Here is an 18,958-nt window from a genome sequence, read left to right as displayed (position 1 = left end):
AGAAGGTTTGAAAGGGCATGAGGGTGAGGAAATGATCACAGAACATTCATTTTTGGGTGAACTATCTTTTTAATCTGTTCATGTCTATATTTGAAGCTGCTTGTCTCATCTGGAATGGTTTCAAAATGACTAATGCATTACCTGTACTTTTTGCCATGTCGATATATAAATATCTGCTGTGATCTTCTGTGATCATCCAGTCTTTTACTGTTTGTGCTGCTCTTTGATAAATTAATAGCCTGTTGGTCCAGGACTAGTTTGCATTCTCTCTCTGACAGATGATCTGAGCTCATTTCCTCACTGTTTAATAAGGATCCGCTTGTGACATACCTCTATGAGACAGTGAACAGTCTACATGAACAAATGATGTCACTGGGATCCTACCTTGCCAGCAATTCTTGTCTTTGAAAGGATTCATGTTGATCTGAGTCTTTTGGTCATATACTGTGTCATGCTGTAAAACATAAAGGGATAGTTCACTAGAAATGAAGATCATCATTTACTCTCCCCATATCATTCTGAAACTGTATGACTTTTTTTCTTCTTCTGTAGAACACAAAATGAAATATTTAGGAGAATGTTTAAGCTGCTCTTTCCATACAGTGTCCTCTCACAAATATTGTTCATTATTTTCTTGTTTGCACTATGAAACCTCTTAATACTTTTGGAATACAAACATAATTCATATGTTTGTTTAGGTTCTTAAATGGGTTGAGGAAACTGTCCAGGCTATGAAGGTCCACCTTCTCTCGTCCGACCATGAAACTGCCCAGGAGACTCAGTGGGAGGTGCCTTTTGACCCCAGTTTAAAAGAAGTCACCGTGTCATTGAGTGGTCCAGCACCACAAATTGAGCTCAGAGACCCTCTTGGTAGGCATATGCTTTTATATTAAACAGTTGTCCAGGAATTACTGCAGATTGAAACTTCAATCTTCTGCAATTAATAAACCTTTTTAAAATCAATATCTAAATAATTATAGGTCGCGTAGTTGGAGAGAGACAGGGTCTGACAGAACTGCTCAACATCCCAAACTCAGCACGGGTGGTCAACCTGAAGAACCCTCGACCAGGACCATGGACATTAAAGGTACCACCAAGAAGCTTTGAACAGCGTCTACCATGATCCTAGATAACAACTGTTAACTACAGATACTTCTGAAAAATATCAGTGATTGAATCCTGCTTTTTCTCCCGTCTAGGTGGGCTGCGGTGGGAGACACACACTTAGAGTAACAGGTGTGAGCAACCTGGACTTCAGGGCGGGTTTTTCTAGTATACCTGTCACAGAGTTCAATAGAACCAGAGAGAGACCTATTAAAGGTATTACTACATCATCATGTGGCTACATAATCCTTTTTCTTTGATTATTGCTCCAGCGATAGCCTAAAAATATTTAAAATAATTAAAATAATCAAATTAATGCTATTAAAATATAATTGTTTTATTGTTAAATAATGATTTAAACCAGTTAATATTTCATTTAATAATTGCTCCAGCCACATTTTGCTGGATATTACTCAATTAGTACCAGAAATTAATGCACATGACTTAACTGTATTGAGAATTATAGATCTAACATATCCAGTTTTCCTCCAGGCGTTCCAGCCCACGTGATGCTGAAGTGTTCAGGTCTGAAGCCTCCTGGTCTGGTTACCAATATGGAGCTAGTATCTTTAGGGGGCCGCTCGTTGCGTACCATTCCTGTGCCTTTGCCTGATGATGGAGGCTCAGAAGGTATTTGGAGGATCCCAGAGTTTCGAACACCATCTCAGAGCTTCTTCCTCAAAGTGTCTGGAAATGATGGAGATGGCTATAACTTTCAGAGATTGTCTAGTGTGTCATATACCAACATTATCCCAGGTAAGCATCTTTCAACACTGTATAAATACTTAGTTTTTTGTTTGTTTGTTTAGTTGCATTTAAAATCCATCTAATCAGCTTAACCTTTGAACTGTTTGAACGCTGTATAAATACTTTTTTTTTGTTTTTAATTTCTGCTTTGTTTTGTTTAAACTTTGAACTGTTTGAACACTGTATAAATACGTATAAATACTTTTTATTTTTTGGTTTGTTTTCTGTTTGAATGGGCTTGGTGCTCTTAGACGTGTCAAGAGAGTGTATTGTTTTTATGTTTGCATAAAAAACACAAGTTGACATTGTTTATATTGTGTTGGGTAACCCAGCTGTGAACCAGTTTAACCTTTTGCCCTCCTCTCACCCTGCAGAGCCTCCACGGGTGGACATGCCCACTGTGGTAAGAGGCTTCTACATGCAGCCTGCTACGATTGACTGCTCTGTGGAGAGTGACCTGCCCTATAGACTGAGATTCACCAAAGGTGGAAGCACAATAGGAGAGGAAAGAACCTATGAGTGAGGCTCTCCTCAAATCTTATCTTTTTATATGGTCCTCTTTCTCGTCTCTGTCTGTTTCTGTTTCTTTTGTATCTTACACATCACACAAATTCAGTACAATTTGATTTGTCATTAGTTTTTTTAAAGCATGTTTTTATATTTTGGGTACTATTAGATATTCTTGGTAATCAAAATATTAACCTAGGATGAAAAGTAGTTTGTTTTAAGCATATCAAATGTCTGTACCCCTCTTTTCAGACCAATTTGTTTTAAAAGAAAGAAGTTTTCAGGCCCAATTTTGTACCATATTGTAGAAAGTGGATTTTTTTTTTCTCCCACTTTCCCATTCTATATATTTCTTTCTCTCTCTGTTTTGTCTTTCTGGCATATCTCCTTCTTCATATCTCTCTGAACCCAAACATGTACAAACACTTTTGCAGGCATTCTCTCTGGTGATATGGACCTAAGTAAACATAATGGAGCAGATGTTAAAGTGAAAATCTGCTGGACAATTTCTTGCTCTGTTTGATACTGCTTGCTGACACGGGGCATTCATTTACAGTCAACATTCAAACCTAACCCAAGAAGGATTTGTTAGCTTTCACTGACATATCAATCTTGGAATGAATATGAACAGCAGGGGTTGTGTGCATAGCACAAAAAGAAAGTCATCATGAAGAATGAAAGAAAATGTTTTTTGTTTGTTTTTTTGCGGGGGAGGGGGTGTTCTTGAAAGGGCACTCTGTTTTGAATTACATTTTGAACATGAAATAATGTTGACTTATACTGAAAGGTATTCTGTGCAAGCTAGTTGTTAGTGACATCAGACTGTCTTTTTCCTTTCACCTGCTGCCATCTCTGCGTGCTTGAATAAGTTTGTATCATTTGTAATCTGTAACGCTATATTTTCAGTCTAATTCTTTCCATTCTTGACCCCATTCTTGTGCACAAGTGAATTTCTGTGCAGGTTAAATGCATGTTTGTGATCAAAGGCTGCACTTTTGGACTCATCACTTACACCCGCTAATTTTTTGTAATTGAAGGTCTTCAGTTAAAGCATCATGGGAAATTCCCCATGCCTCAGGTAGTGATGAAGGAGCATATGAATGTGTGGCCCAGAGCACTGCAGGCATGGGACGAGCTCTCACGCAACTCACTGTCAGAGGTACTGCATGGATACACACATTTTACTTCCTTTTTTTCCATACTCAAAACAGTCTTCACATTTTCAGTTTTGGACCATTGTGCACCTCTAGATTTTTGTAACTTTACGAGCACAGTGTCTTTGCAGCACAGTCGCCACGCTGTAAAAAAATCCTTATTTTTATATAATTATTTGTTTTTCAGTAAAAATATCTAAACGTCCTTAAAACAAGAAACATACCTTTCAGAATCAATGTTTTATAAGATGAAACTTTTTGTATAAAAATATATATATATATATATATATATATACACTCACTGGCCACTTTATTAGGTATACCTTACTAGTACCGGGTTGGACCCCCTTTTGCCTTCAGAACGGCCTTAATTCTTTGTGGCATAGATTCAACAAGGTGTTGGAAACATTCCTCAGAGATTTTGGTCCATATTGACATGATAGCATCACGCAGTTGCTGCAGATTTTTCGGCTGCACATCCATGATGCGAATCTCCTGTTCCACCACATCCCAAAGGTGCTCTATTGGATTGAGATCTGGTGACTGTGGAGGCCATTTGAGTAAAGTGAACTCATTGTCATGTTCAAGAAACCAGTCTGAGATGATTTGAGTTTTGTGACATGGTGCATTATCCTGCTGGAAGTAGCCATCAGAAGATGGGTACACTGTAGTCATAAAGGGATGGACATGTTCAGCAACAATACTCAGGTAGGCTGTGGCGTTTAAACGATGCTCAATTGGTACTAAGGGGCCCAAAATGTGCCAAGAAAATACCACATCTAGTTGCTGCCATGTGATTGGCTGATTAGCAATTTGTGTTACCAAGCAATTGAACAGGTGTACCTAATAAAGTGGCTGGTGAGTGTGTGTATATATATATATATATATATATAATATATATATATATATATATATATATATATATATATATATATATATATATATATAGCTAAATACAGTTGTTTTATATGTAATTTGATATAAATGTAGTAATTAAAAAAAGGAAATGTAATTTAAATAAATAAATGTTAAATAAATTTCTATATAACATTTTTAATATGAAATAAATAAATAAACAAATACATATATTTAAAATATTAAATGTTAAATAAATATTAAATATAAAATTATTATTAAAAATATATTAGATATGTCAACTACTAAATGTTAAATAAATATGAAATATTAAGTTGTTAATATAAAATAAAAAATAAATAAATAAATGTAAAAATTATATAATGTAAATATAGAATTATTATTCTAAAATATATAAAATAGATATGTTAAATATTAAATATATTAAATAAATATGAAATATTAAGTTATTAATAAAAAAACAAATAAATAAATGTAAAAATTGAATAACTTAAATATAAAATTAATATTATAAAATATATGTTAATATTAACATATATATTCATATTAAATATTTTGACCCTCTAACTCTAGCACTCTCTTTTCTAATGCTACTCTTAAAAAAACAAAAAAAAACTTTTCTAATCTTTTTGTATTTTATCTATTTGTTTTCTTGTTATTTATTATACAATTAACAAAAGCAAAAAGGGCCTCTAACACTAGCTTGCTCTATTCTTTTTCTATAAAAAAACCTTGCTACATACTGCATTAAACTAATTGAGACTTGTTATAGCACTTGCATATCATTGCTCTTTTGTTGATTTTGATTGCTTCCATTGTCCTCATTTGGAAGTCGCTTTGGATAAAAGTGTCTGCTAAATGACTAAATGTAAATATTAAATATATTAAATAAATATGAAATATTAAATCATAAAGTAATTTAAAATGTAGTCGTTTGTAACCAGAGTAGAAGTTAGAGTATATACTAGTGCATTTGTTGTTTTGTGCACTTTTTGTAAATGATCAAGAAAAGCTATTTCCATTGACCTAGGCAGAAAAAAACAACAAAAAAAAACATGATGTTCACTGAAAACTACGTGTTTTTTTTCCTGGCTAGGTTAATGTGAAATTCAGTTAATGTAAAAATATTACTTGCTGGTTCAGCTAATATTTTCTGCATGCTGCCTTCTGTTGTTGCGAAGAATATTTCAGTGTGGAACATATCAAGTATAAATGCCTCTTGAGTGTCGTGAACTGCGCACACAATGTGCATGGGTCATGTGAAAATATAAACAAGGCTTCAGCTTGCTAAGGATGGTGTAATCTCCAGAATTAAAGGAAACTCTAAATGAGAAAAGCTTTTTGCAATGGAATTGTAAGTCACAGCCAAAAGTCTTGTATTTGACTGCTATGACAACATTAAACTGAGAGATTTGCTGCCTCACATACTGTAGTCTTTTTATAAGCATGTCATCATCATTTGTCTTAATGCAGAGCCCCCTCCTGTTCTGCATCCTCCTGTGAATATGACGTCATTCCCAGGGACAGTGGCAGTGCTGTCCTGTCAGGTTCAAGGCTCTGTGCGGCACAACTTGACCTGGTATCGGACCGGCACCGCTTTATCATCCCGCTCAGGAAGGGTGAAAGTACTGGCCAATTCCTCTTTGGAGATCAGCTGGGTTCGCAGCCAAGACGCCGGACCCTACCAGTGCAGAGCCACAAACGCCCACGGAGAGAGCCAGGCTGCCGTATGGCTGGTGGTCCTAGGTATTCTGCAGCACCTGGTCAAACACTCAGCTCCTGCGGCCTCACGAGTCCTACCGCCATGTGTTTTCCATTAAAACCCTCCAAACCACAGAGCAGCTTCTACATTGCCAGCAAGATTAAGTCCTGCATGTTTCGAATAAGGAAGATTAATGTGATCTTACATTGGCGGGTCCTTTTGGAGACAAAATAGTCAAACAAATCGATAAAGTGTATCTCACTGTGAGCAACTTTCATCATGTGCAGTAAGACTTCCACCATTATTATACTATTATAGTGTGTGGAGTTTTCATCATCCATTTTGCCATGCCTGCAGACTCAAAGGTTTTGTGCCAAGTAATGTGTAGGAATAATTCACTAAAAATTATCTATCTGTCTGTCTGTCTGTCTGTCTGTCTCCATCCAGAATGCAATTCAGTTCCAGCTCAATTCCTTAATTTGACAGAACACATAATTGCAAACAGAATGCACAATCCTACTATGAAATGTTACAGTCTAAAAAATATCTATGTAAAGATTCTTTAACATTCTTCTTGTATGTTCCATGGAAAAAAAACAACAATATATGGGTTTGGAACGACATGAGAGTGGGCAAATAAAGACAGACTGTTCATTTTTGGATAAACTGTCCCTGTAAGTATAGGATGATTCACCGTTTATTTCTGTTTCCTTTACAGAGGCCCCATCTGTGGTTGTCTCCCCTCAGACACAAAGCTTCTCTCTGGGTGTTGAGGTCCGCATCTCCTGTTCGGCATCTGGTTCCCCTCCTCCAAAGGTTTTCTGGAGCCATGGCAACAGCTTTCTGTCCAACCACCATCGGTAGTCGACCAGCTCCCCCTCCCTTCTCTCACTATACATCTACACACATAATTTGAGATGGTTATTTTTATCTACTTTCCTAAAATGGATCATTTATAGTTTATTTCCGTTTGAATAAACTGTCCGCAAACCATTAATAGTCTGAGTTTTGGTCAAAACATCAGAATAAATCTGACATCGATGCTGTGATCATTTAGAAGTCAGTTTGATGGAAAGAAAACACTGTTCAGTTTGAAAAGTGCTCAACACAACTGTCTCTGTAATATAATCATTACATCTGCAGTCTTAGGATAATATAACCCTGGCTGTGCTTTCAGAATGAGCTTCTCTGAGTCTGGCACACTGACGATACGAGGAGTTGTCCCAGAGGATGCTGGGAACTATACGTGCCTGGCCACCAACGAGGCTGGCACTGCCTCTCAGTCTGTTAGCCTCAGTTTTGCAGGTGGGAGCTGGAGTCAGTGGCTCTGTTGATGGAAATGCTTGTGCATAGTAAACCATAGTAAACCAAGTAAAGTCTTCTGTCATTTTGAGTTATAGATTGAATATATAACTGACAATAACTTTTATAGTGACATGACAGCATGCATAAAAAATAAATGAGATTCCATCTGCTGGCTGACCTTTCAAACTCAAAATAGCAAAACGTTATATAGTTGCTTTTATTAAACTGTTTGGCACTCAAATATTTCTGTTGAATTTTGTCAAGCCTTGGAATGTTATACTTAAATCAGTTGGCTTACTAAACTTAAACATTTTTAAAATGTTTTTGAAAGAGGTCACCAATACTGTATTTATTTGATCAAAAATACAGTAAAAAATAGTAATAGATTCTAAAATTAAATATATTGCTGTGATGGTAAAATTGAATTTTAAAATATAACAGTAATATTGTAAAATATTATTACAATTTAAAATAATAAAAATATATATTTAATATTCAAATCTTGTGTTGGCAAAGCTGAATTTTCAGTTTTCAGTGTCCCATGATCCTTCAGAAATCATTCTAATATGCTGACTTGCTGACCAAGAAACATTTCATGTTATTATCAATGTTAAAAATGCTTGCGTTGCATACTAGTTTTGTGATAAATATATATTTTTTTTTGATAAATAAAAAGCATTTATTTGAAATAGAAATATCTTAAAACATTATAAAGGTCTTTACAGCCACTTTTTTTTAAATGAATGCATCCTTATTGAATAAAAATATAAATTTTTGTTAAAAGTAGTTTGATGGATGAACCAAGAGTAATATCAGTTTTGATTTTTTTTAAGTGTTTAACTCGTTATTTTATTCCTCCCATATTATTCATGTTTTAGACAATTTTTTACTAAATTAGATGAAAAATATGAAATGATTGGATGTCACTTAAAATTTTTCAATGCAATGAGATCATGTGAAAACACTATAACATACTACAATATTTATCATAGAATAATGCATACTGTTACACTTACTATTTTTAAGAAGTAGTTGGCAGTATACAGTGCATACTGTGCACTTTCAGTAAGTAGTAAGCTAATATTTAATTCTGAACATAATCAGATATTTACAAAGGCAGATATTTACATGATATTTAAACAATGCTAGTTTTAATTTCTTTCTCACTTGTTGTTTTCTCAGAGCCTCCGAGCATCTCTGTGACACAGCAGGTGGTGATGGTCGTTGCTGGTGAAGATGCCAGTCTCGAATGTCAGGCTTCTGGCACTCCTCCTCCATTGGTAAAATGGCAAAAAGGTAAATACTGTCCTTAAGCACAAGACACCTCACCTCTGTTTACAGTTTTTAATTGTTTTTTGATGAAAATGTCTTCAGAAAGTATTCAGACCCCCTTTACATTTTTCATGTTGCAGCCTGAGTAACATTTTTTTCATGTTACTCTACACTCTGTATCTCATAATGAAAAAGTGAAAACAGAATTTTAGAAGTGTCTGTAAATGTCTAAAAAAAAAAAAAAAAAATGAAATATCACATTTACGTGTACATAAGTATTCAGACCCTTTGCAACAACATTGAAATTTAGCTCAGGTGCCTCCCATTTCTCTTGATCATTGCTGAGATGTTTGTACACCTTGATTGGAGTCCACCTGTGGTAAATTAAATTGATTGGACGTGATTTGGAAAGGCACACACCTCTCTATAAAAGACCTCACAGCTGACAATGGATATCAATGCGAAAACCAAGCCATGAGGTCAAAGGAACTGCCTACAGAGTTCAGAGACAGGATTATATCGAGACACAGATCTGGGCAAGGCTACAAAAACATTTCTGCTGCACTAAAGGTTCTTAGAGCACAGTGGCTTCCATAATTCTCAAATGGAAGAAGTTTGGCACAACCAGGACTCTAACAATAGCTGGTCGCCCAGCCAAACTGAGTAATTAATGGAGAAGGGCCTTGTCTAGACTGGTGACCAATAACCTGATGGTCACTCTAGTTGAGCTCCATGATCATATATGCAGATGGAAGAAACCTACAGAAGGACAAACATCACTGTAACACTCCACCGTTCTGGGCTTTATGGTGGTGTGGCCAAACTCAATCCTCTCCTCAGTGAAGACACATGAAAACACACTTGGAATTTGCAAAACAGCATCTAAAGGACCCTCAGACTCTGAGAAACAAGATTATGTGGTCTGATGAACCTCAGTTCTAAGCATCATCTTTAAACGAAACCAGCTCTGCTCATAATCTGCAGAGTACCATCCCAAATGTAAAGTGTGCTGGTAGCAACCTCATGCTGTGGGGATGTTTTTCAGAGGCGGAGACTGGTCAGGGTTGCGGGAAAGCTGAATGGAGCAAAGTACAAAGATATCCTCAATTAAAACCTGTTCCACAGCGCTCCGCACCTCAGACCGGGCAGAAGGTTCACCTTCCAACATGACAGTGACCCTAAGCACACAGCCAAGGCAACACAGGAGTGCCTTAGGGACAACTCTGTGAATGTCCTTGAGTAGCCCAGCTAGAGCCCTGACTTGAACCCTATCGAACATCTCTGGAGAGACTTGAAAATGGCTGTCCACCGACGGTTCCCATTCAATCTGACCAAGCTTGAGAGGATTTGCAGAAAATCCCCCAATCCAGCTGTGCAAAGCTTGTTGCGTCATACCCAAAAAGACTCGAGGCTGTAATTTCTGTCAAAGGTGTTTCAACTAGGTACTGAGTAAAGGGTCTGAATACTTATGTCAATGTGATATTTAAGTTTTTCTTTTTAATAAATTTACAGACATTTCTAAACTTCTGTTTTCACTTTGTCATTGAGGTACAGTGTGTAGATTGAGAAAAAATTTTATTTAAACAATTGTAGTATCAGGCTGCAATATAACAAAATTGAAAAAAGTGAAGGGGGTCTAAATACTTTCTGAATGCACTATATAATTTTAATCGATGAAAATGTGTAAAATGACAATGTGTCAAACAGACCAAACTTCAACCAAATCAAATGTATAAATTTATCAACACACAACATATGATAATATTTCTTCATGCTTTCGAGACTGTTATTAATTTTCTGGATTTTAGAAACTGTTTAGGATATTGCATTACTTGTAGTGGGTTGTTACAGCAATGGTGTATGTTTTCTTTGATTCTTGCACCATCCGTCTTCAGGGGATCTGGATCTGGGAACAGTTCCATTTGCGGAGCAGAATGTCCATCGTGGATCGCTGCGGATCCGTGGGGTTCAGGAACTGGATTCTGGAGACTATACCTGTGTGGCCTCAAACGTTGCTGGGTCTGCCTCTGCTGTGGTCATACTACAGGTGGGAGGTGAGAACAAGACCTCAGCTGCATTACAAGTTGACACAATATAAATATTACTGTGCATTTTATACAGAACGGTTTCATTTTATGTGGGCTTTTAGTTATTGAGCTCACTGTCGCAGTATTTCTATTGCTTTTCCAAAACTTTGAAGCATATGTAGTTCATAGCATGAATCAAAAACCTTGGACAGAACTATTTGATTTTAAGCAGAACACACCCATAAGCCCACGAGCTTCCAAACCACAAGTGGAAATGTTCTCTCCGCTTTGTTGCAGAGTGTGAAATTTGGAGAGCAAAATTAGTTTTTTTTGGAATGTGTGTTTAACGGGACTTTTAACAGCTCCTGACAGGATACTTAGACTCCCAGTAGCTCATGGCCAGTTTACAAGCATGCTTGAGTGATTCAGAACTGGATAATAACACTATATAGAACTTGCATTAAAAGTGATATGTGCCACTAGCATCACTAAGCGTAATTGCAGAAATAATAATTGTTATCTATTACGACTGATTAATGTTCTAGTTCCAGAATGCTTCCTCTTTCTGCCATTGGTCAACCAGACAGGTGTTCTTGCATCCAAACTCACACCATTGGTTAAGAAAATATTTATCTGGTCATAATATACATATAAACTGAGCAATGTGACTAAACTTTTTGAGAGAATCAACTTATAGATGCCTTTGTTTAGTTGGTTGTTTCTGCATATTAAACTGGAATGGGAGAAAATATATATATATATATATATTTATTTTTATTTATTTTTTTTATTTTTTTTTTTCGTCATAATTATTGTCCTACATATAATCTGTGAAGGGAAAAAGGAAAAATATGTTGGAAATAAATTTGTTCAGTTTAATATTGGTTATAAAGCTTATTTTTTATTAAGTTATCTAGATATTTTTTACTTTGTTCACAGATGTAATTCAGGAGTTTTCACACTTTTTTTTATGCCAGGGACCCCGAAATACTATGATGCCTTTGTGAGGGCCCCCCTTTCTAAAAAAAAAGTAGTCTGTAGTTTGTCTGAAGCCAAATCAAATTATTTAAATATTATTTAAATATAAATGAATGGTTTGTTTGTTTGTTTACTTTTGTAATTTTTTTTTTACATTTCATTTTTACTTATTAACAGAAAAAAACACAGTAATATAATAATACTGATTACTAAACCAACCCCCCCCCCCCCCCAAACAACAACAACAATAATAATGATAATAATAGTGAGGAGAGGAAACAGGTGAGTCTAGAAAAATCCAAATAAAAGCAATTATTAAAAATATTTAATTTATAAAGAAGGAGAGTTGAAGATTATTTCTTTTTCTTTTTTCTTTTTTATTATCTTTTTCTTTATTTAATTATTTACATATGTTACAATACATTTTGTTCACTTTTTGCAAACAAAGTGTTTTTATTTTTTTGTTTTTTGCAGCTGCTCCAACGTTCTCCGAGTCTCCCATGGACATAACAGCCAGTGTGGGTGATAACATTACTCTACCATGCATCACCCGCGGTTTCCCCACACCTTTTCTGACATGGAGACGCCAGGACGGACGTCCCATTTTTGGCAAGTCATCTGGCCATGTCGGCACCTCTCAACTGCCTTCCGGTGCCCTTCAGATTCAGAGTGAGTTTCTATATCTATCTTTGAATAGTTTAGGGATGGTTGTTTGCTAGCACAATCCCTCCAAGATAATAAACGTGAGGATCTAACGGATAAGGTTCAACCACTGGAGGATAGTGAAGATGTTATGTTAGGTGTTGACATGCAGGGGAGGGTTTGAAAGCAACTGCTGCGATAGAGGAAATAGAAAGCGTACAGCTGAGAGCTTCCTCTCTCAGAGAGTGGGCTGAGAGGAGGTCTCCTCACCCCAGGCCCACTCAGGGGTTGGGTGGGGTAAAAAGTCAAACCGCAGACCTCTAGAGCCAACACCGGAGCTTCTGGCAGGGCAGGGAGCTACATATGGACAAAGCAGAGCTCTAAATGTTTAAAGGCTATAATGTTTTTATTGGACAGCCTCTATAGTATTAGCCTTGAACAGCTCATCTGGTGTTGGATAACCTGATTACTAAAAGCATTTTGAGCAAATGGGTCTGTTTCTACCTTCCCCTTGAGAGTTTGTGATTATATAGGCCTACACTGCCAAAAAGTTTGGAATAATAATGATGATTTTTTTTTATGTTTTTGAAAGAAGTCTCTTGCTCACCAGGGCTGCATTTATTTGATCAAAAATACAGTAAAAACAGCAATATTGTGGAATATTCTTACAATTTAAAATAACTGTTTTCTATTGAAATATGTTTTTGTTCCAATGATGCCAAGCCTTCAATCAACAATCTTCAGTGTCACATTATCCTTCAGAAAGCATTCTTCTAATATGTGATTTGCTGCTGAATTATTATTAGTGCTCAGTTTTTAATAACAATTATTATTATTATCAACTTTGTTTTTGCTGATTAATAATTGTAAAAACAGTGATTTATTTTTTTCAGGATTCTTTGATAAACAGAAAGTTAAATGAACAACATTTATTTGAAATATTAGATTTTTTGTTCTTGTAAGATTATATATGTCTTCACTGTCACTTTTGATCATTTTAATGCATACTTGCTGTACAAAAGCATTCATAATAAACTAATTTAAAAATTAAAAAAATCATGCTGACCCCATACTTTTGAATGTTAGCGTATGACAGTTTTTCCATAAATATAAGCAGCACAATTGCTCTCAACATTGATAAGTTTAAGAGCATTTCAACATTGATAAGAGCAACAAATCAGCATATTAGAATGATTTCTGAAGAATCATGTGACTGGAGTAATGATGCTGAAAATTGAGCTTTTCAGTCACAGAAATAATTTACTTTAAAAACAGTTATTTAAAATGTTAATACATTTTTACAATGTTACCATTGCTATTGTATTTTTGATCAAACAAATGCAGCCTTGGTGAGCATTAGAGACTTTCAAAAACAGCAAAAAGTCTTTGGGCCAGCAGTGTATGTGTGAAAATTTGAGATTATTCCTACTCGCATAGCACTGCATGTACATATAATACTCCATACTTGCACAATTGCGCACATTTGACACTGATTTATACTATTTAAATCTGTTTCAACAGCTACTAATGTGATTGCAAATGACTATTGTATGAATTTAACACATGCAGACTGTTGCACAACATTCATAACAACAGATTCATTGTTTTAAATCAGATGAACAGTTGCATATAAAGTAGTGAGTACGTAATGCTCTCAAACAAGAATGAATAACCACTAATGAAGTCAGAACTGTCATCACAATGGAATTAATAGCTGGGCTTTAAATACAAGAAAATCAGCATTGCTATAAATTCTCTTTCTCTTCCAAAAGCGCCAAGAATCTAATGCTTTTTCAACTAATTTAAAACTTTAATGGTTCATTATTTAGTCATTAAAAACCATTCATCATAAAAAATGGCTGTAGATCCAAGAGGTCATCTGTAGAATCTTTTTATTTATTTATTTTTAATCCAAGCATGAAGTAGAAAACTGTGGAGAAATGGGTTCATGAATTGGGAATGCACTGATATGAAAATTCTGTCTGAAACGATAAGGTCATAATTATTTTCAGGTTATTTCATATGCTAAAGATTACAGTTAAGTGTTAGTGTTATTGAGCTGTTAAATGTAATAATAATTTAATAACACCGTTACATGTAATCTTCAGAATGTCTCAGATTCAGCTTAGTTTACCTTTTTTTTTTTTTATATATATAAAATTAAATTGTATAATATGTTTAATTTTTTTAGTTTGTAATGTGAATTGGTTAATTACATTTAAGTGAGTGTTAGATGATGACAAAGGTAATGTAAATGTAAAAAAGGAAAAAAGCAATAATTAAAAATGTCTGAAATTAATATTAAATATATAATCTATTAATATAGATTAATATCTATATAATATAGAATATAATATCAAGAAACATTATAGATAATAAAACTTTGTTAAATGTATGATTTCATTTATTATTTTTATTAATCAATTTATTATTTGTTAATAACATAAATTTATTAGTACAGCATTTATTTGGAAATGAGCATACATAATTACATATCCAATACTGGCTGCTACATATTCATTTATATGTCCAATATCTCTAATAGCTGACTATAACTGATATAGTATTTACTGTATATATTGTGCATCTCTGCTATAAATTAGCAACTTTATCTATAGTACTATATTGTTCTAATGTCTGTTATTTTAGATGTCATATTGTAGGTTATTATTTGTGTGTATCGCTAAACTAGTCACATTCCTGACTGCATGTCCTGTATGTTGTTTTTATCCTGACTTTGATACAAAGGTCAAGATGACACTTTATTAATGAAGTAAAGCCGTTACCAAAAACAAAAACACACAAACACATCCATATGTGAGCTAATTAGCGACCACACATCCATTTCACATTATTAACAGCAAACTATAATTAAGCTTAATGGTTTGTTAATGACTAAAGTATGAAATGACATGTTTATAAGATTAATTACAAAAGAGTCCTTTATGTTCTAATCAGCGTTCTTCTGTTCCCTGCAGGTGTTTGGGTTGATGATGAAGGTGTTTATGTTTGTGAGGCCAAAAACCAGTTTGGATCCATCAAGGCTCTAGCCAGAGTCACTGTTACTGGTTTAGGTATGAAAATATATTGTTCTCAACACATTTTACAAATAGTTTCACCATAAACTGTCATAGTAATTATCTGTCCTGTTTGCAGAGCCCCCGTTTTTAGTTCAAGGTGCACCAGCTGTCACAGTGATGATCGGTCAGCCTTTGAACCTTCCCTGTGTGTTAATAGATGGCATTCCTTTTCCTGACAGAGTCTGGACGCACAATGGAAAACAAGTGAGTGACAAGAGAAATTGAAATTGAAATTCAGGGATAATGGACATGTTTTGTTTACACTTATTCTTTTATTGTGTATGATCACTCTGTCTCTAGGTGCATGTTGGCGGAAGAGTCTTTCTAAGGAGTGATGGCAGTCTGCATGTAGATAGAGCTGGAGCAGGTGATGCTGGGACATATGCGTGCACTGCCATCAATGTAGCAGGATCAGCCAATATTACCGTCACAGTGGAAGTTCATGGTTAGTAGGCAGGGCCTGTTATCACTGAGTAGGCCACGTCCACACTGTAAGTTTCAGGAGTCACAACCGCATTTAAATGCATGGAAATTATTGTTCCATGTGTGTACAGAACAGCAGTCACTCCCGCAGTGAAGAAGAATTTGGCCGTTTGGTATCTGTCGTTTTTTGGCTAAAGACTCTTTTTGTCCATGGATTTTAACTAAACTACCGCTGAGAGATGTGCTGCGCTTTGTTTATGCTCGGGAGACTGCTTTAAAAAGTCTTGCAGTGTTGCCATGTCCTCATATTTACAAGCACTTTTAGGCATGTTGTTTGGTCTTAGCTCATAAAAAGCTCATGTGTACGTGGCCTAATTGATTTACATTTTTTTCACCGTCTAGATTTATCAGCATGATGATAGCAAGAGTGTAATGAGGAGATAATGGAAGAAGAAAGATGGATGGCTTTATGCAGCAATATGCAGTTTTTCAGACAACCAAATTAAAAGAACCAGTACACTGGTTTCAAACAATCCCTCATAATTTATGGTTTAACATTTTATATCAATGTCTGTCTGATTAACATCTTCAATTTACCTTAATAAAACATGCAGAAATCATATTCACATGCAAAAAAAAATATAATACAAATGTACTTTGAGGGGAAAGAGAATACATATTGGGTAATATAATAAATAATAATTACATTTAGAATTAAAGTATATTTTAAAAATACGAAGCATTATAAGTAAATTAACAAAACATATTTATGTAAACGTATTAAAATCTAATTTAGCAATTAATTTTTGAATATTTTCAAATGCATTTAAATTTATCTGAATTTATTTTTGCATTATTTCATAAAAGGGAACCATTAATGGCAATGGGTAAAATGGTTCTCTTATTACATGTCAGAAAAGAGTCTCCATCTACAATCTTTAAGAACACTGAAGCTACAGAAGTCCGACATGAAAAATACATCATTAAAATATAGTTCATAATTAATACTATTAAAATTTAAATAAAGATGTTAATTAGACAGATATTGATATAAAATTAAAAGAAAGAAAGAAAATAAAAATCAATAAATTAATAAAAATACAAATGATGGCTTATTAAACTTATGATCAGTAAAATCAACAAGTTTTATTAACATTTTGGTGTGTTTTCCAATGAACAAAAGTATAAAATCAATCTACATGTCATGATAAATTTACTTGGAAAAATAAATATAACTTAATAAACTTGTTTTCAGTATTTGTTTTTTAGAAAAAAAAGTATTTATATAAATAAAAAGAAAAAAGGACATTATTGAGGATTATGCTTAAAATATATTTTCTGTATTCTCTGAAAACTTTTTTTTTTTATAAAAAAAAACATCCAAAAATACTGATTAATTAAACGATTTTTCACTTCTCAAGTAACCCGTATCTCCTCTTAAGATTGTTTTTATTGTTAGTGGAAACAGAACAAAAAATATGTATAAAGAAAATCATAGTACATTCAGCATTACAGTAATCCATCTGGTCCTTAATGAAGCTAAAATAGATGCTAATATTAGACTTTCATATTTAGAAGCGATAAGCTGGATTCCTTGTGAAGAATCTTTGGTGTGAAGTTCTAATTGTGAACCGCTGGTTGTTAAGGCCTCGTGAACAGCTGCTATTCTGACCTACTTTTGCAGCCCCTCCTGATATCAAGGCTGGTCCTCTGCACTACACAGCCAACGAGGGCACACCCATATCCCTGTCCTGTGAAGCAAGTGGGGTTCCCAAACCCACCATCGTCTGGTCCAAGGTACATCACTCTTACTGTGGTCTTTTTTTTCAGTAATGGTGCTGCTGGCTGTGTCACCATCCCAGCAGTAACAGATAGTGACAGATCGCACCTTGCTTAACAGTTAGCTGGAATAATTTAGCATAATGGAGGCAGGAGAAGTGCTGATGCAGCCTATTCATCTTTGATGCATGGCTTTCCCAATCGCCTTTCAAATGAATGTACGCTCACGTCCGCCTGCCCCTGCCATGGGAGGTTAAGTTTTCCACCGCTGTTTCACAAAACAATAAATTGGTGGTGTATTGTCCGCAGTATCCGCTCGAGGCATGTAAATTGCTATTCTGGTCACATGAAAGAAGGTCTGCTACAGTCATCTTGTTTCAGAGTAAAAAGGGGCTAGGGGATATGCAGGAGGAATGCCTGATTCCTGGTAACCTGAGAAGCCGCTTCAGAGGTTTCGGACAGGATATGCATTCCAATGATGCATTCAAGTCATGTCGGAAAGATTGTTTTTACAAGTTGAATGCACATGAATGTCACCACAAAGCCCTAATTGTGATTGGGAAACTCTGGATGTTCTTTTAGCCCTTAGTTTTCGAGTTGGGGGCATGTCAGTGACATGCAATGGATGCAGTGTCTGTTTTAATAGTAAATTTGTTCAAACGAATTATTATTTTTTAGTTAAACTAAGGTGGGTGTACAAACTCCTGTATTATTCTACAATGTAAGAGCAGGTGTAGCCATTTGTGTCTTTAATGTGCAAAGCTAGCAGTTTTAGCATCCACATGATAAAAAAAAATAGGTAATTGTGACTTTTTATCTTAAAATTCTTTTCTTTGTTTTTGCAATATAAATTCACAATTTTGAGAAAAAAAATGTCTTGAGAATTGTGAGATGTTAACTCGCAATTGCAAGTTTATGGCTGGCAATTCTGAGAAGAAAGTCAGAAAAGTGAGATGTATTTGTAATTGCAAGAAAAAAAATTGAATTGTGAGCTAAAAAGTTGCAATTACATTTTTTCATTTTTTTATTCTGTGGTGCAATCTATCAAATTTTCCAACACGGGATATAAAAAAAGAAAATTAAAATTCAGACTTGTGAGATAAAAGGCGTTTTTGTTTTTTCTATTCTGTGGTTGAATCTATGGAAGCTTGATTCTGCCACGGGATAAAAAAAGAAAGAAAACTGAGATTTGTGAGATAAAAATCGCAATTACCTTTTAATTTTTTTATTCTGTGGTAGAAATTTGCTTCCATGGCTTCCAGTTATTTTAGCTGTACAAAAAAAAATTATATTATGCTACTTTATATTGCAAACTGGTATTTGTATTTTTTATCATAATCATTGACACACTTGTTTGTTGAG

At 34.8% G+C, this 18,958-nt stretch overlaps 1 protein-coding gene across 1 annotated transcript in view; it reads left to right on the top strand.

Annotated features, from left to right (window-relative positions):
• LOC306849078 (hemicentin-1-like) overlaps positions 1-18,958 on the top strand; it is a gene marked incomplete at its 5' end in the record, with an annotated part of 74,571 nt that overhangs the window by 11,989 nt on the left and 43,624 nt on the right. Inside the window, 16 exons of the mRNA XM_079383935.1 lie at positions 699-870; positions 981-1,087; positions 1,200-1,320; positions 1,597-1,860; positions 2,226-2,370; positions 3,396-3,517; positions 5,862-6,134; positions 6,809-6,950; positions 7,268-7,395; positions 8,578-8,691; positions 10,563-10,721; positions 12,147-12,341; positions 15,293-15,388; positions 15,471-15,598; positions 15,695-15,839; positions 17,502-17,614. Coding sequence (XP_079240061.1) covers positions 699-870; positions 981-1,087; positions 1,200-1,320; positions 1,597-1,860; positions 2,226-2,370; positions 3,396-3,517; positions 5,862-6,134; positions 6,809-6,950; positions 7,268-7,395; positions 8,578-8,691; positions 10,563-10,721; positions 12,147-12,341; positions 15,293-15,388; positions 15,471-15,598; positions 15,695-15,839; positions 17,502-17,614 — 2,424 coding nt within the window. The remainder of the gene's footprint in view (positions 1-698; positions 871-980; positions 1,088-1,199; positions 1,321-1,596; positions 1,861-2,225; positions 2,371-3,395; positions 3,518-5,861; positions 6,135-6,808; positions 6,951-7,267; positions 7,396-8,577; positions 8,692-10,562; positions 10,722-12,146; positions 12,342-15,292; positions 15,389-15,470; positions 15,599-15,694; positions 15,840-17,501; positions 17,615-18,958) is intronic.

The sequence above is a fragment of the Barbus barbus genome (assembly GCF_936440315.1).
Source record: "Barbus barbus genome assembly, chromosome: 29".
Classification (NCBI taxonomy): Eukaryota; Metazoa; Chordata; class Actinopteri; order Cypriniformes; family Cyprinidae; genus Barbus; species Barbus barbus.
This window is presented reverse-complemented; position numbering and strand designations above follow the sequence as displayed.